The following is a 19,371-nucleotide window of genomic DNA, read 5'->3' on the forward strand; positions in this document are numbered from 1 at the left end:
GCATATTGTATGAGCCTATGTAAATAAATTCTACTGAAATTGAAGTAAGTTAATAATAATGTGCACTGTAAAACAGAGAGATTAAATTAAACCTGTTTTCAGTGGCCCTCGCAGTAACAGCAATAATAACAACAGACAACCTAAGGCGTCAAACTAAGATAAAGTTTATAATAGGCTTCAAAGTGTTGCTGTTGAAGCCTTGTGTGCCTGAATATCGCCCTGCTTCACAGATTATGTTTAGACCGACTGCTAAATATCCCAGTCCCCACAAGCAAGCGTCTGAGTTCTTTAAAAAAATACACAGTGAAGTCTGGAGTTTGAACTAAATCTTCCTCCAGACTCAGTGAAGTAAAGGAGGCTTGGCTGCCTCTATTTTGAGCAAATTATATATTTAGGGAGATGTATCCCTCACTGACAAAGTTTTTGTGTTTCATCCCCGCTGAGAAGAGGAACAACAGGGGGTTCTTGTTGACAAAGGCTGAGTCCTCCATGTAAGTTTTATTTCTGCAACATTCTAAAGGTTAGCTTCAGACTCCCACAGGAAACAGTTGTCAGGCCGGGTCACTGAAGATGCGTACATCTGTTGTCTCATTCAAAAGAAGATTATAACCGTTTTATGGTCAGAGACTGACTATTTCAATGTGACTATATAGAATAACCCGCAGGTTTCAAGCAGGACAGCACTTCACAACCCTTCATTTATTAATTTAACGCTGATTGTCGTATCAATTCATATTACATCATAACAATTTTTCACAGTTCCATATGACATCTTTAAACTTATTGTTTTCTGTCAATCGACTATTTCGTCACCATCACTAAATTAGAGATGACACAATTTAAGTATAATATAGTAATAGTAACCTATATTGAGTTTTATCTTAAGACAGAACAACGCCAATGTATAAGTAAGTAATTCAACTTAACGAAGCAAACGTAAAAGAATGCAAGAAAATTTCCCATTAAGTGGTATGCACTTTGGGAAGGAGCTAGGTCTAGACCAACAACCTGACAGGTGTAACCAAATTTCCTGCTTGGTCCTGCTTGGCGAGGATACAGTGATTTTAGATAATTACATCATTACAAAGCCACATGGTGTACAACAGTTGTTTTAGTCTCTGGGCCAAATCATTATTTATTTCATCACAGCAGAATTACCTATTCCGTCACTTGTGTGCATGGCTGATTAAACTGCTTATTGTTGATAAAGTGAATTGAGGAAGTTGATTGTGAGGAAAATGGAACCAAGCTATAAAGTGTGATAAATTCTCATCAGCATTTTAAAAGAAAATGTTTCTGCTGCGGTGCAGTTCATTGCTTTCTCATGAAAGCTATATATCTTGCAAGTTTGTTTGTTTTTTATAACCCATGCCTTCACTGTTATTGTGTGCGCAAAAACACTTTTCACAGAAACAAAAAAACAATACAACCTAATGTGAGGAAGCAGTAAGGACAGTGCTGGTAAAAGTGGTTCCCACAAGCCTGCTGTTTTCTTTGTAGCTTAAAAACAGAAGCTTCAGAAAGCGTTTTTTTTTTTTTTTTTACTTTAGGTTAGTTCTCAGGAATTTCAATTAAATGAGTAAAACATTGGATGATCTTTCCATACAACCTTCTGTATTCTGTTGTAACATCCCTCTCTTGTTTCAATTACAATATGCATTGTTTTGCTTCTGCAAACACAGATTGTCAAATTTTATGCCAAAACAAAAATGAAAACTGTGTGGCCGACATCCACACTTGCAGTGAGATGACAAGTGAGCTTGTGTCTTGTGTCAGATAATACTCTTACTGGCATATGAGGAAAAAGAACAGAGCTACGATGAAAGCTGAGAGAGGAAATTTATACAATAAGCGTGAATAAAGGTTTGTAGAAAGCGTCCCTCTCATTCAAGGTGCAGCATGTGGCAGGTAGCAAATGCAGGGAGCCAGGGCAACGAAAGACATTATGTTTTTAAATGTTTCTACAACTCTTCTGTATTATCAGCCCCTGATGTCATTGTGTCTTTTTCTCCCCACCCACTGTCTGCGTATCTATTCTGTATGTCACTGTCTGTAATGTCTTTTTTTGACTGTAGTGAACTGAGACAAAGTCTAAAAGATCAATATAAGGCACTTAGACCTTACCAGACCCAAATATTCAGTGTTGAAAAGGATATTATTCAGAGGCGTGGACAGTGATCCAAAAAACATTGCAATTACCTGCTTGATAACTCAATGTAGCTTTTAAAAAATGTAATTTTCATCGTTATGCACATGCACACACCTCAGTGCACACATCACTACAGGGTCTGAAGAACAGCATTCTGACCATTATTCCTGCTTACCTCAAACTCTTCAAAAAAAAGAAAAACCCCTCCAATTTGTCTACCAGGGGACAAAAATCATCAAAAGAATTTGAAGCCTGGCAAATGATAATGATTTCTTGCTTGTTGCTGTTTCTTGAAGCCTCACAAAGTAGGGCTGCAGCATAGAAAACCTGCAGCTCTCCGTAATTGTGGCTTTACAAGTGTGCTGTATGTGTTCAAATTATGATTATGATTAGAAATAAATCTCTGCTGTCATTTGAAATAGGGCTGAACCTAACCCTATTTTAGTTTCAAACTAACTTCATTACGTATAGAGTAAACAAAATGTCAAATCACAGCTGAGCTCACTCTCCTATATCCCCCTGCTCTCCTCCATATCACATATCCTCTCCAAACCCATCAAGCGACCATCGTGGTTGCTCATTCCTTTGCATTTATTCCACTATACTCCCTGTTTCCCTTGGTAAGTTTCTAAATGTTGGTGAGGACTGTGGTAGGTGGTGACTTAAACATTTTCATGAGGCTACTGGGCAGCAGCAGTTTGAAGGAGGGAGATAAGTATGCACTGTGAATTTTTACATTCTTCAAACAACCGACAACTGTGGCCAAAGGCTTCACCGTGGGCAAGTTTGAGAAATTATACATTTGCAAGGTGTTGTTTGGCAAACGTGTTATGCACACTTTTAAAAAACAGCCCTCATGTGCTCTTACCAATCACCTTAGGAGGGGACAGACAGACAGTCACGCTGTTATTTGTAGCTCTATAAAGTCCATCTCGACAAGTATGATGACTAATCTCTGCCATAATGGCTGCACCAGCCCTAGACCTGGAGCTCTTCACCCAGACACATCTGCGTTCAATTACTGCAAATAATTCAACCAGTAACAGCATCTTAGTATGTGGGTGGTGGACTGATGGCAGAAGGAATAGGACGAGGAGGAAGAAGCCAGAGAGGAGCAGAGGTTTAAGAGTGAAGTGGAAGAAATGTAGTTTGCTGCAATTTGAATTTAATTCTGTATATGAGCAAAGCAGAATCTTAAATCCTTTAAAATAAAATCAAAAAGTAGCACTTGTAACACTTGGAGTGACCTTTAGCAAATTTTCCTTTGGAATAAATCTCTCCATGCCATCTGTGGGCTGGACCGGCTGGACCAGGAGGATGACAGAAAAGGACATGTTCAAGTGACAAAGTCATTTTAGAAAACTCTTTTATATGAGCTGACCTGGAGCAACGCGTTCAAAATGATTTCACTATGTTCCACTTGTGAGGCTGGCCAAAACTATATTAGAAACCGCTGAACCTCACCAGAAATCAAATCACACTCTGGTCATAAAAATGCTAATATTTATGTGCAGCAGTCTCTCAAAGTTGCCACTGTGTTTGTGTGCCTGCATGTGTTTAAGCTTGTATGCTTTTGCCACATAAGTGTGCACACGCTCTCCCCAGAGACAGTAGCTGTTTTGATCAATGGTAAGCTACTTTGGAGTCAGTACAGTGTAAGGAGTGAGGAGTAAGAGTTCATTATGTGTATTGAGAGGGATGGTGTGGTGTGCTGCACAAATCATTTTTTTCCCCAAATGTCCTCATGCAGTCTCTGCATAGAGGAAAACTTACATTGATAAAGATTTTAATATATCATTCTTTCATGCAGTTCGGGTATACACATGTTTTTTTCTCACTTGTTTTGCTATTGTTGTCTCTATAATCAAGGCAATTTAAATGATTTTACAGCTCGAGTTGCACTTTTAAACCATTTCTACGCACTTCAACAAACAGAACCCACACAGAACCATAAATAATAGTACATATCAGTCAACATATCAGTGAGACATTCCAGTTCCTTTCTCCTTGTCTTTATTTTAAATGATTTAGTGATTTCACATGATCGTTGCTACACATGCTGGAGCTCAAATCTAATTCCCAAGAACACAGATGTATTCCACTGTGTGTCTATATTTGTTATCTTTTCTAAATCCCAAAATTTGTTGTCTGTCAAGTCAACCTTGTTTGTCTTTTTTTTCCTCCCAGATCCCTCTTCCCAGCCGAGGCAGAAGCCACCAGCCACTGACCTCTGCTACAAGACTGAAATCAGCAGTCTAATGGACTTCAACTCTCCGGACGCTTCCCTGGACAAAGGTAAGAACTGATAACTTCTGTTGAACCATAGCTGGTTGACTTAAAAAGTGGGGGTTTTCCTGCAATGCCACAATGGGAGGATGTTGTGGCAAGGCAGGACGGCGTCCGCATATATATATATATATATATATATATATATATATATATATATTAAGGCTGTCAGCATTAACGCATTAATAGCGATGAGATTAAGGACTGATCATAACGTGTGTGTCAAATATTCTTATTTTACACCATCACTGGTGCTGTTAACAAAGAATATTTGCTAAATAGATCTTTGGCTGCTACTATTTTGACCCTTCGATGCACCATTACTTGTTGTCATGCTGCCACAGACACTTCCAACCTCCTGCTGCAGCCATAGAGATGAACAACAACACCGCCCCAGACGGCTGCGTTGACCAGTCAAAAGCAGTATGCACCTTGCGTGAAATGGAATTAAAATATTATCAAAACTTCGAGCTTAAGCTAACGTTACCATCAACGAGCTAAGCATAGAGCTAGTACAGCTAATCAGGTTGATGCTAGCGGACTGAGGCAAAGCACTATTTTGAAGAGTGCAAGTTATATACATAGTCGTTGCAGGGGACAATTATTGCACGAATACATAACCTGTATTAAGCAGAGAAAGCAGTCAAACTGAAACTTCTACTTAAAGCAAGTGCTGTCTCATTGGTTTCAACTGAATTTAAAAATAATGTAGCAATGGAGTATTTTGTTTGTTATGTGCTTTATAATAATGTGTGTACCTTTTGCTGTAGAATTTTTTGAAAGCAAGCTTAAGGAAGACTATATTTCTTTTACATTGATTGTTTTACCTCAGTCTAGTTGCACATCTTTTGATTTGAAATAATCAAATAAATCTTAAAGTCAAAAAACTAACTTTCTTTGCATTAATTTGATTTCTAATCAAGATACACTGGCAAGAATTGTCATCATTGTTAATACAGACTTAAAACAGTTAAGATATATAATACGTCTACATGTTTAAATGCATTAAGTTGCTGCCATGTGATGATGACTGATTAGCTATTTGTGTTAACAAGCAATTGGCCAGTGAGTGTATCTATGCACACATTTTGCATTGAGCAAATCCACAAGAGCTTGACATTTAGATAAAGTGCCATTACGGAGGGTAAACCAGAATTTCATAATGGGGAGAGAGCAAGAGTAGCTAATAGTAGCACCTCTGCAGTCATCTCTTTCTCTCCCTTCTCAGAATTTGCTGCTTGCACCTGTCATTGGAGCAATGGGCATCCATTACACGTCATTCTAGCTAACGGCTGCAAATGAAGCCAGCTAGCCCTCTGTTTGGAAAAACAACACAGACAACTTTTCATCTTATCAGATTATAACAAAGGCTGCCTATTAATTTAGTATATTTTGGCATTGAACCAATAACACACAAATAATTGACCACTGCTTGTTTCTCTTTATGTGCAGTTTGTATTCTGGCAGTTTGTCTTTTTGTTGCATCATTGTTTGGACTTGCAGGGCATAAATTATAACTCCTGTTGCAGTGTGAACTGTAATAATACAGTGGGCAAATAATAGTCCTGGCTGAAAAAGTATATATTTAAATACACAAATTGTTTTTGTATGAAGAATGTAACTACTCAGTATGGTCTTAGCAAGTATAAGTGTAAATAGAAATGCATTTACTAAAATTTATTTATAATGTGTTGAATTCTTAACCAGTTCAGACATTTAAAAAGTTAAACATTTTCCTACTATTACTAAAGTTTTTAACAGTTAAATACACTATGTAAGAATCAACCACAACACAATGCTAATAAACATAATTAAAATTCATGCTGTAAATAACTCTTGGATTTGTTGAATGCTCAATTCCCACTCACATTTTATCATGATTGACTTTACTATTAGAGTTTTACATAATGTACTTTTAAGCTTCTTGCATCTGCTGTTTACAAATTCATCAGAAAAACGTTGAAGCTGAATCAGTATTTGCCTTGGAACATATTTATGGATTGCAGCTAGTTGAGATATTCTTATGGTTCTTGTTTGGGCAATCGGAGTTTTTGTTGGTTTTACAGATACCGTCCAGTCCTCCTTTCAAATTATTCTACAATATGGTTCCGTCAACAGTGAATAGCATGCTCCATAGTCATCTGTGTTTACAATTCTACTGTTAGTGTTCAGTTAATTGCGTCACCATGAACCATCCCAAAAAGCAGCCTGTAAACTGTAAAGTCTGTCAGATTTATTCTCAGACTCTTGTCTAAGTGGGTGGCCAGACGGGTGTCACGTTTAACGTCACCAGCTCTCCAGACACACAGTTACAGTTTATTTGTAGTGTGTTTCCATGTTTCCATGTTTCCCTTGTCTTTCAAGGAGTTGGACTCTTGCAGAGAGGATCAAAGTAGCTAATGATGGCACCAGTACAAATGTATCTCTTGGACTGTGGGTTCTGTCAGGCTGCCAGATTCAGTATGGATCTTCAGTGTCACACAGGGATCCCCCAGGGGCCCTTTCCTCATTAGAGTATCCTGCTTAGAGGTCTATTTGACTGCCTGTTCTCTCTTCGCTCCTATTAGCGTCTGTTAATGTTGTGATGATACAGGGAGTGCAGTCATTTGTAAAAAAGGAAACAGTGCTGTTGGCTTTTTGGTTACTATGGTGTGTTATACAAACCTGGACTATTACTAAAGTACTGTACTTATGTAATATTTTGAGGTACTTGCACTTTACTTATTTCCAGTATTTCCATTTTATGATCATTTATACACTACATTTCAGATTGTGATATTGTACTCTTTACTCCACTACATTTATGTGAAAGAGTTTATACATTTTGTTTATAGATTAAAGGTACAGTGTGTATTTCCTGGCCACATGCTCCAAACAAATAGGAGGCAGTATTTCGAGTATTTCGCCCTCTCAGCCAGGCTACTCGCTGAGCGCTTCTGATCCTCTGGTTTTTTTTTATCACACGTGGAGCTTATCTTTATAATAACCTCAACAATTAAACTTTTTATCTCTTCCTGGATTAACGGGCGTCGCTTCTTCTGCAACATATTAAGAGGTCTATCGCTTTGTGTGATGATCTGCTGGGGGCGGGGCTTCTCTCCTGCCTGTGTGTGTGTGTGTGTGTGTGTGTGTGTGTGTGTGTGTCTGCCTGCTCCTCTCTCTCACTCTGATTAGACACAACTGACAAATATGTTGAATAAGTCCATAATTTGAAAAAACACAATAACAAATAGCAGTGATGCTATTCTAATAGTTATAGCGGAGAGGCAGATTTGATGTTTAATCATGTGGTGGGAAATCGGGGGAATTGAAACTCCAGAACAGCAGGAGAGGGACAGAGAAATCCAAAAAGGATTGGCAAACATTGGACAAATATTTCATTATTTATCAGCAACAGCAGCAGTAGCCTGTTGCACCAAACTTAGGTTAGGTTTGCCAAGCGCATACACAGGAATAGAGTTATTTGGATCCCATTGCAGGACACTTGCTATAGGTACAGTTCAATGTTCAATGTTCAATGGGAAAAGAGATTTCACATGGCTTTTAATCAAGAATGTACAGATTCTCACATGTACATTCCTCCCACGGGCAGTTCAGAACCAGAATATCTCATAGATCTCCAATCCTAGCTGGCAGGACAAACTAAAGCTCACATTTCTCACTGAACAAGATAAAGCAGGAAAGTGGTAGCTCTATAAGAGGGAATGAAAGAGAAGAGGAGGCATTACAGCTGTTCAGTTGTTATGATGTGTTGAGTGTTTATTATAAAATTGGTTAAGACTGCACTTCATTGCCGTTCCCTGGCCATATCTTTATGAAGTTGTTACAATTGCAGTTGATAAAAGTACAGAACATGCGGAAAGATTTAATTACAATTATATGGACAGATTCACGTACATTTTTAAATGATCACATTTGTACATGCACACATATACTCACTCTACCTTCAGCATGAACCAGCTTGTGCATTAGGTCTGTGATCATTTCCTGGGTGCTGTGAATGTGCAGACTCAGAAAAAAACACATCCGCACACACCAACAACCCCTGCAGTGGCCAAGGCCACATATATCACCACAAGTTTCATCAGAATGAGAACAGGGAACTGAGGGGCTATGTTATCAGCAAAATCATCTCAGGTCTGCAGTAAGAGAGAGACAGAGAGACAGGGAGGGATAGGAGAAACAGTCGTAAGCAGTGAGCACTGCATCATTATGAGACAGGTGCTGGTTCTGCACATTAACTGGCAATGATGTCACTAGCTGCGTGAAGCTTGGTTTAAATAGGAGGGTCAGTGCAAAGAGGTAAAACAGGGTGTCCAGAAAAAATAGGCTTAGGAGGGAAGGAGAGAAGGAGAAGGAGAGGAGAAATCGGGGGGGGCACCATGGGGAGGAGGACAAGGTGAAAGATTGCATAAGGACACAGTGTCATCTGCGCATGCATTCTGATTAACAGGAGAAAGTCATACAGCAAAGAGAGGGAGTAGAGAGAACAACTTTGTGAACAAAGAACAATAAAGAAAGAGAGAATAGGAAGGCGTGGGTGTCGGTGCATGTGTGGAGTGGTCTCTGCTGAGCAGCACCATTTTCCATGTTCTGACACTTTCCAAAACACCTGCCCCCACGAAGCCCTCTTATAGCCATTGGGAGAGTGGCACCTAAATTGCCTCCAGCAACAATATCCAGGCCTCTCCACTGTAATTTACACACATCAGAAATAGCTACTCAGAAATGCTCAGACATGATGGCGGTAGTTAGACTTGGATTTTTTAATGCGACTCATATCATTTGATTATACCACACTGCAATAACTGGATATTGTTTGTCAAAATCCTGACTATTGACATAATCCAGCCAGACTGCTGGAGAAGAAAGAGAAGAGATAATGCACTTAAAATTGCAGTAGACTCAATCATCATAGACATAAAATAGGAGTTTCACACCGATGGATCCACCGATGTGTGATCTCATAAAACTCAAAAATCATGCTGCAACGTTCATAGACAAAGGGTTTCTTGTGTGTGCTTGTCTGCCTCTGTCCTCTGGCCTTTCCATTAAAGGTTACTGAGAGGTTGAAATTGAGAAGGGGAGCAGAGCAGCAGTCTTATTGTCTGCAGCCTTTGTCACTTCATAACTGCTTCCTTAAAAAGAGCTGCTGACAAGGTCATAAACTCAAAAAGTAAAGATTTAAGAGGTTTGGAAGATTAGAAAGACTTAATTGGAGCAATCACCAAAGGAAACATTATTTGTTCTCCAAAATAATGTGAATAGATGGCTAGATAAATTAGCCTTCCAGTGATTTACATTTAGATCTGGAGCTCTGTTGTTCAATTAGTCAGGGAAGGCTGTTTTATATACTTGGAGAAGGCTTTTTAAGTATGGTGGTTTGTGGTTTTGTACTAGGACCATTAATGTGATAAATTCTGCCCTTGTATACCTGGAGTGAGAGCTGTGTTCATTGGCATTGGGCTCTGCCAAGATTTGCATTTCTGCTTATTGACAGTGATGTGGGCGTTGTGCTGCACTGCTGTGAAAGGGGAGCTGAGCCTAAAGGTAATCTCAATTCAACTCTCATCAGTGGTCATGAACTAGAAGTGACCAAAACATTAAGACATAGTCCTTTTATGCTACTCCGTTTTATCAATACATGTTTTACAATACAGTACTTTTCCAAAATACAACACTATGGATGAAACTCTTCTTTATATTCTCTGTTACTTCATATATTGTTTTTGGCTCCGTCTGAGAGAGTTGTACATGTTTGTTTTGCAGTCTAAAGAAACCATTCCAAAATGTTCACTTAACACCTACACCTCATTATGTTTTGGATGTATACCCAAGCACAGCACTCCGCCAAGGTGCTTGTAGAGGTGTATTTTCTATTTCTGAATTCCACCTTGGAATTTTGACACAAGGCGAACAGCCAAACTGGTACAACCGGTCACGCGTTGTAGTACCGTCTTGCTGCCCTTCAAATGGCTGTTAAAAAGGCCCACGGGCAGCTAATCTGAGCTGGCGTCTGGCAGTAGTGAATTGGCAGTGGAGGTGATGGTGGAGAGGGACGGTGGCTGTCGGAACTGGCAGCTCTGGAAGAGAGCTGAGTGGCACCTGGTGGCTAGCTGTTCCTTTTCACTGATTACTGAACATGAAGGTTGGATGGTGGGAGAATAGTGACAAAGAGACAAAGATCACATGAGGAGGTATGGTTGAATAAATGGAAAGGCATAAATATTGGATGCACAGTATTATTAGTGATAACTAGACTGAGAAATCCCAACAAGTAAGCTCAGCGCAGAAGATAAAGTGTAGCAAGACTCCCCGTAGATTAACAATATAAGGTAGCGCACCCTTGGGTTTCATTTCAAACAGAAGACTCTAAGTTGACATTTTAACCTTGACCCACCCTCCACATGTATGTGCCTTACCTGAGGTAAAAAAGTAAAAAGGTGGGGAGAGGCTGAAGGAGGTTATAGGGGTGGAAAAGACATCCTCTTTAAGGCCATAACCTTGTCAAACCCACAGGTGACCCACCTACCTAAAGTATGCTCTGACATGTCGTAACTTAAAAGATGCAACAGCAGTAGTCAGCTGACTCTAGCATGGTTACTTGTCTTCAGAACAGTGCTCAGATCGACAAACAGCTTTGTGACAAAACAACTCTCCAAACAGAGCTCAGTCATTTCTGTGAGACTACTACTCCCTTTTTTCAGACCGTCCTTCCTTTCTAATCTTGACAGTTCACTTGCTATTTTGTTCTTTACTGGTTCACAGTTTGTGACTTGTGGGCAGATCTTTTGAACACGGTTGTTTCAAGGTTTTGCAGTGCAGCCTGCGGTGTTGGGAAGAATCATACGAGCAGGAATGTGGGAATTTATAAGAAAAGGGTGTCCATTAACACGTGCATTGTGTGTTGTGACAAAGGGCAGTTGGTAGATGCTGAAGACAGGCATTGAAAATGGTGGATTCACAAGCCACAGAAAAGAGCTGCAGTGATAAAAGTTGACCATCTGTATCCATGCGCACACACATACACAAGCAAAATTAATTTCTAATCTTTCTCTCATTGTCTCTGTTTTACTCTCATCTCTTTCTCACATAAACAATGAAAGGTTGACGTCTCCCTGGCAGTATGAGGTGATGCTGCGTTCCTTCGAGGTATTGTGTAAACTTACTGCAGAGAGAAAGAGATTGGCTGCTTCCATTGATTTTCATTTAAAGGGTAGTCCTCTAATCACCTCCTGGCACAAACATGTGTGTGCTTGTGTGTGACGCTGCATCATACAAGGTTAGCGTCGGCATCTACACAGCCTTTTATACGTAGATCCTTTTTTTTCTCCCTCCAATATTATCATGCATTCCAAGCCATGCGTGTCACAAAAAAGCTAATTTCCTGTTGTTCCCTGGTCCCTGTACTGTGATTTGATGCTGTCTTAATGTAGTGTAAATAGCCGGCACGTGCCAAGTACATTCTTTTAATTAGGAAACCCAACAGGCCTGCTGATTAGCACTTTATCTTCATAAGTGTCGGGCCTGGGACCACTTCCTAGTTACCTTATACTCTAGCTAACATGTCCCAACAGGTTTGGAGCAAGAACAACGTAATTAATATGTTGTAGTCTGCCATCTACTGAGCAAGCAAACATGTTTTTTTAATGTGGTCCATGAACATTGCTTGTAAGTTATTGTTTTTGTTAAATGTGCAAGCCTTTTCACTTTTGCACAGTTGTTAGCCCAGAATGCTAATAATGGTAGGATCCTGCCAGCATGACCTTGTTTTAGATGGTAAAACTCTTGCTCATAAAATCACCTTCTTCCAGGTCGTGCAGCATTTAGGGAATTGCTCTGCAGTCATTTCTTAGGGAGCCCTGGAGTGGCCATAGAGAGAAAAATTTTTATTCCCACCACGTTTTGATTAATTTGTGCACACAAAAAATACAGTTTGTTCGCCTAAGATACAATTAATTTTGAACTTTTGATTAATTTGCGCACACGAGCTAACAACCGCAATAAAAACAGAGACAATGTCACACATAATGACAGTAAAGCACAATGACAAAAAAAGTATAAAACAGCCTCTATATGACTCAAACTGTTAACTCAGAATTAACATTTCCCATTACTCAACACTCTGACATTTGAGCCTGGTCTGTTGTGCTGGCTCTCTGGATATACAAACTTGGATGAATCTGTTGCCACTTCAGGGCTCCGTAATTTCTCATGCACTTCAGCAGATAATCTTAACAGCACAATTATTTAAATAACTTTACAACCCACAGCTTCGCATGATAAATGACAGGATTATATTTTTTCTCAGATTCTCTTTCTGAGTTTCTCTTTTCCAGAATGGGGAAATTGCTGAGTCACCCTTGGATTTGTAATCTTAAACCACTGGGTACTGGGCACATAATGTTCTTTATAGCCAATATAACTACTGCAGCCGTCCTGTTCACTGGCATTAAAAGGCGTTTGTTGCCATTTTATGAAATGGCCTTGTGTCTGTAAGAGGGGAAATAAGGTCCAACAAAAATCAATGACTGGATTCCAATTGTGTAGTACAAAATAGCTCAGCAGCACTCTCCCTGCTATCTGCTGAGCGTCCTGTGGGGGTTATCGTGAAGTGAAATCATCATGTACCTCACGCTGTCATCTGGCCTTATAACGGTGAAGTATATTGTGCATGTACCTGGAGTTTTTAATTTGTTGCGTATCAGTTGAATGTACGGGAGGGGGCAGTTGAGCTGCAGGACTGCATGTGACACAAGTATACCTTCAAGTAGTAGGCAGTGTTCAATTTCCTCACTGTGTCCATTATGCATGGACACAGTAGACAACAAGAGATTATTTTGTATAGCTGCTTTATTGTCTCTGGAGTGAGGGACGGTTCTTTGAATGATTATCAAATGTCATTTGTGATTTCAATCTCAGAGAATTTCTGAATTTGTTTCTCTCAAATTTATGACTTTATCATCTCAGAGAACATTTGATTTTTTTTCTCGTAAATTTGTGACTTTAAACAAAATATTTATAAAATATTAATTGTTTATGATAATACTCACTGATAATATTCAGATTGGCACCCAAAGGCTCTGTAAAGAACACTGCTTTATTCTAAATTACTACAAGGATGAATAGGAAATCATTAAAAGATTTAAGTCTGAGATTAGTTTTTTTATACAGCTGTTTTCCTTTTTTTAAGAATAAAATTGTTGGAATTACATTTATGGTCTGACTCATCATTCTGCCTAATTAAAGAGGTTTTATCTGTGTTCTTGCAGGTAGATGAATAAGCTTGATTAATGCATAGGCTTATCACCTTTTTTTAAAGTCAGGGCTTCATCTGTTTGACTACTCGCACATCATCAGTCCTTTATTCACCTGCCTGCCTCGAATTACATGTCACGGCAAAGGTTGTTGAGTAAAAGCATACAGAGATTTTGAGGACACATAGTGCGCACCACTGTTTGTACTAATAGTGAGTCTGTTTGCTCACCTTGCAAGCCAACCAAAGAAATTATGAAAAAGATGTTATTAAACTAAAATGCAGAAGATAGATGTTTGCAATGAAATGTAAACACATCCAGTTTATTACACTTTAAAAAGGAGCTATATTTTAATGCACTAAATGACAACAACATCATGTGTGTATCCCATGGTTGTAGCTCTAAATACACCGGTTATTATGATGCTTTGGCTTACTTTACTCTGTAATACCCCCTTGTTTGTGCAAGTTTCTCAAAAATGTGGACTGACGGCTTTAACAGAAAGCAAAAAATGACTGATCATAAATGCAGACACAAAGAAGAACAAACATTACGGTGTTTTACTTTGGCAAGTGTTTCCCACTGCAGTGGTCCTTTTAATGCACTCAAGGTGTTTCGTGACACCATACACCTAATATCTTAAAAGTATTAGGTTACCAAGGCCCTAAGGCAGGCAGACCTGTTGCTGTGTTGCTTGCCGATGTTAGAGTACACACACTCACCTGCCTGCAAGCCTACACCTAGGCGGGGCTCCTCCCGACTTCCGTGCGCGCGCGCGTGTGTGTGTGTTTGAGTAATGTAGGAAAATCCTAGTGGCAGCCCCGCTGAGCTCCTCCTCCTTACCTAGTAAAGCAGTAAATTTGAGTTGAGGGGGAGGGACCGAACGTACTGTATCATTGAACCTGTGGGAGGCACTTTGAACAGGTACATTCAGAGAGGGAAAGACACAGCGGCAGCTCCTGGATGTATTTCCTGGTGTCAACTGAGCCTGATTTTAGTGGGGGAAAAATGTTTGTGGCTTGAGTGAGGACAGCTTGAGGATTTTAGGATTTTTGGATTTTGTCTTTGTGTCTGTCCTGAAAGTCTCCAGCACACACCTGACAGATCCTGGAATCCTCTGGAAAGCTCCCCCCGGAGGAGGAGATGAAGTCCGACGGGGAGCAGGGAAAGTCTGGTGAGTGAGTGGGAATGACAAGTGCAGCTGCCACTCTATGCCTTATTAGACAATGGCATGCTGTGAGTTTCAGTCCTGCACATTCAGAAGTTCTACAGTGAAAAGGTGTCTTTCTGGACTGAAGATCCCAGGAGGGGAGATACGACTGCTTTTTAGCTCGAAGAGTGACATGTTCACGTTGGCAGGTGTCATGTCTGATAGTGAGTCATCCAGTCAGCCACCTGTTTTTGGTGCAGAGCCGTTAGGAGACTTTAACCTGCACTGACCTTAGAGTAGTTGGTATTGTCTGAACCAGGGGGCAGACACTCCACCACTAATTTGTTATTCTGCGGTCAGTTGTCTTTAATGTAACTTTGAGCTGAGGACTTTTCCTAACTGACATGCTAAGAATGTGCTTGTAGAGATCTATGTTTTCTTGCATCTGCAGACATACTGTGTGGCTGTTAATGTGCAGATCCGACCTTTGAACGATAAAATCAAATGAATATGGCCATGATACACACTTTGCTGAGCGGTTTCAGGACGGAGGTGTCACAAAACAGTCTATAGTTTGTTCTTAGCCGGTTGTGAGGGAGTTTTGCTACCCATCAGTGACTAGATCACAGTTGTTGGTCATTTTTACGGGGAAGTTTCTCCCCAAACAACAGTGTTATTATGATCATGTAAAGAAAGCATTGTGTTCTGTTTCTATTGTAAAAACTGTGGTCTGGGGTTGTTGGCTGCAGTTTTTTAGCCTGAATGCACATTTTGCATTCACATAGGAATTTTTGCTGAGTCAGCCATGCTGGTTTCAGACTATTTTAGCTGAAAAGCACAGCTGAGAAACGATTGTGAGAACTACTATAGCTTTTTTTCTGTTGTTTTGCCTACAAATACCTGCATTTCATCTATATACTGCTGCTTCACCTGCCCTTTAGCCTTGGACTAAAAATAGCCGAAAAGAGGTAAAAGTTCAAAAAACAAGACAGATAAACCCTGTGTGTAGAAATCCCACGTGCTAGCAACCCAGAAATGAGGTGTAAAACTGGTCAAAAAGAGTTATACATTTTTCAAGCGAGTAATATAAATCCTTGAAGCTTAACCTCGAGGTGTGGTTGTGACACAATTAGTGCTTATAAAGCAAAACAAACACCTGCAGGCTATGGCTGGCTGGCTTTGCCTATCCCTTACAATCCAAGGTATGCTTGTATTTGCAATTGTACTCATTTACACACCTTCCTGTCTCACATTTCTGTGACCGCCTCTGCGATTACCACTTAGGTAATTTGTGGTCTGTCTATACAAACTGAAATTGGACAGCATTAGTCATGCAGCCATTATTGCTTGTAACCATAGCAGCAGATTATGTATAATGGAACCTGCTGTTGATGATTTCCAAGCAGAATAGCAGAGAAAGGTGCTGGTTTTGATTTTCCGCGAGTTAAATTCACATCAAACTCCAGCTCCTCGGCTCTGCCAGGCATGCCAGTCAAGAATCGACACCCCAAATCATTCCAGATTACGCTGCTCCTTTATGTTTCACGGCTGTCAGAAAGCAGTGTTTTCAGATGAGTGGCATGGCATGAGAAAGCTTAACGCTGTGAATTAACACCTTTTTTGAACCAGGCCTAAAACAAAAGCCGCTGTTGGTTTCCACTGGACGGCTTGTTACAGTCTGACTGACGTGACACTCAGGTCTGGGCGTACCTGAATTCATACGCATCCAAATTCATGCATACGTCCATGTGTGCATATTTGTCAGTCAACGCATAGATGCATGTGTATGTGCCTGTGTGTTTCCAGCAGGCTCAGTTTGACAGCGTAATTGCGAGAGCAGCCGAGTTTGGTCCTGGCTGTGTAATTGCCTTCTTTCACTGACTATGCTGTAGGTGAAGGTAGCAAGCGGCTCCCTCGGGCCCTAGCTAGTTTCTTCCTGTTGTGGCAGACACAGACGACAATTTGGAAAGAGTTAAAGATAATCAGCTGCCTGTCAGAATCAAGTCAGGAATAATGGTATAGCAACTGCAATAATGATCTGACACGCAAAGTCTGACTTTCTGAGAGCATAATTTTGTATTTCAATGAGGGTGGACTGATTGGAGCCTTTATTATGTTCTATCTATCTCTCCCTCTGTTTGAACACCTCATTGCCTAATCACATTTACTCCACAGAAAACTTCTGATTAATTTGGCTGCTTACTTTGTCACTATCACAAATCAAATTCATCCCACCGTAGGCTGCTGTCATCACATACAGTCCATTCCTCTTATGCTCATCAAATATACATGGATGGATGACAGAACTTGCTACTGTGAGTCATTGAAAAGGTAACTTACATTTGCTGCGACAGACTTTTGAGTCTTGCAGCTTTATTTGCTGAAGCTGTCAGCAGACACCTTGGTCATTTTGAAAAGTGGAAACAAATGTAACTCCACAACCATTAGCTACATATTTCAGTTCCAGGATTTTATTGAGAACCTCAAGAGGCAACCAGAATTGTTTTGGCACCTCTATACTCCATTTGTCTGCTAAATCATCATTGTCATCTTGGATTGACTTTTCTGGGTGGCAATATTTATTTTTAGCGAGAGAGAATTTACAGTATTTACAGAACAATTGTCATTGGTTAATAAGTTAATAACTATTCATGAAATTAGAGCTGCAGTGATTTATCGATTAGTCATTACTTACTTTGCCAACGAACTGGGTTTTTGTTATTTTAAGAAAAATACATCAATATTCTCTTGTTTCTTTACGCCTCTCTGACAGTAAATTTAATATCTTTGTGTTGTGGGCATTTGCAGATGTCATCTCAGGCTTTTGGAAACACTGATAGACATTTTATGGGGCAAACAGCCATTCGATTAATCGGGAACAGAATCAACAGATTAATCGTGAATGAAAATAATTGTTTGTTGTAGCCCTACATCAGATAAAAATGCACATTTGTTGATGTTTGTTTTTGGATGATTTAAAGATGTACAGGGTTTTTCACAGTGGTAGGAGCCACCTCATACAGGTACACTGAGTCTGTGTGTGTGTGTGTGGACTCATCCACAGTTTGAGTAAATATCCATGGTGACACAGTGTCTGCCCTGCCATTTGACCCAGACTATAAATAACAGCACTGTTAGCCTTAGGCAGTAAAGGTTATTTCTTAACTTTATGCACACAAAAACACATGGACATACATACACACCTGCTCTGTCACACAAGCATGGACACACAACACCTCTTAGTCTCCTGTCCCAGCAAATCTGTTCTCCTTATAAGATGAATCAGTTGAATTTGAATATTTTTTTACATGCATCTCTCTCCAGAACCTTTTTATTCCTGTTGCATCAGAAATTGTTGCTTTGTAATCTGCTTGACTCCCACTCATGAACAACAAGACTATTCTCTGACAATAATATGTTTGTTTGTTTGTTTGTTTGCAATACGCTTAATAGCAACACCTGGGGAAAATGAGGTATATAATAGCACAATATTGATAACGTGTAACCATAAAAATGGAACCAGAAGCCAGTGAAAGGTGGATGTTACAAAACAAGCTAAAGCTGAATGTTGATGGCTTGTGTATTCACATAGATGCTACTCATATCATGACTGAATGAACGACATGTTCTTTCTCACATAATAATACCAGCACAGCTCATCAAACATAACCATGGCAGCAATTATTGCCTGGCCTGATACAACTAATTAACATTCTCATCATGTTTGGAATAACCTGTCCAGAATAAAACCACAAACAGCAGCTTCTGCAGGGAGGAAGCACCTTAGCAAAGCACCAAATCATTAGCGCACCAACTCAGCTGTGTACATATAAGTAGTTATCCCCAAAATAAGTTAATAGAGCATATGTCTGCAAATACAATTTACTAGAATTGGCTCTGTATTGTATTCTCGCAGCATTATTTGCCACCTGAATGCCTATTAATACAAAATATTGTAAGATGATAAATTGCATGCAACTAATAAGATCATGGGAGGATAGTTCCCACTCTGCACCTTCATTATCACTTCGGTGAAAGGGTTGCCATTTTGGCTCATTTGCAGTCTCCCCCAGTTGTATTTTAATGGCTCCATCCATCCATCCTACCAGCAATCTTATCTTCCATCCAATCGTCCATCCCTCATGACCCGAGCAGCGCTTCTTCCAGTTTCATAGAAACTCAGCTGCTAATCTCCATGACCAAGAAATCTGAAAAGCTGTCCAGCATATCTGTCCATCTGCAGGCTACGTCTATAATCTCACTGTTTGTGGTTTTCACGTCATAGATGGGAGACAGACTTTAAAACTAACACATTGTTTTGATGGATTACTCTCAGTTCGGCACAAGTACAGACTGTGAAAATGGAGAGAGGACTGCTTATGTAACTCTGTGAAAGGACACCAAAAATGAAGATGGTTGTAAGTCTCTCATGCTCAGTCCACCAAAAAATTCAAAAGAAACAAAAAACTTTTTGAAATCAAAAATGCAAATCTGTACAGTTTGTTTTCTTTTTAGTTATAGTAACTGAC

At 39.8% G+C, this 19,371-nt stretch overlaps 1 protein-coding gene across 15 annotated transcripts in view; it reads left to right on the forward strand.

Moving 5' to 3' along the window:
- Positions 1–19,371, forward strand: part of LOC123975310 (kazrin-like) — a 212,987-nt gene that overhangs the window by 161,847 nt on the left and 31,769 nt on the right. For all 15 annotated transcript variants that reach the window (XM_046056676.1, XM_046056678.1, XM_046056677.1 and 12 more), the window contains one exon: positions 4,337–4,444. In XM_046056676.1, coding sequence (XP_045912632.1) covers positions 4,337–4,444 — 108 coding nt within the window. The remainder of the gene's footprint in view (positions 1–4,336; positions 4,445–19,371) is intronic.

Source organism: Micropterus dolomieu, linkage group LG08 (genome assembly GCF_021292245.1).
Source record: "Micropterus dolomieu isolate WLL.071019.BEF.003 ecotype Adirondacks linkage group LG08, ASM2129224v1, whole genome shotgun sequence".
Taxonomy (NCBI): domain Eukaryota; kingdom Metazoa; phylum Chordata; class Actinopteri; order Centrarchiformes; family Centrarchidae; genus Micropterus; species Micropterus dolomieu.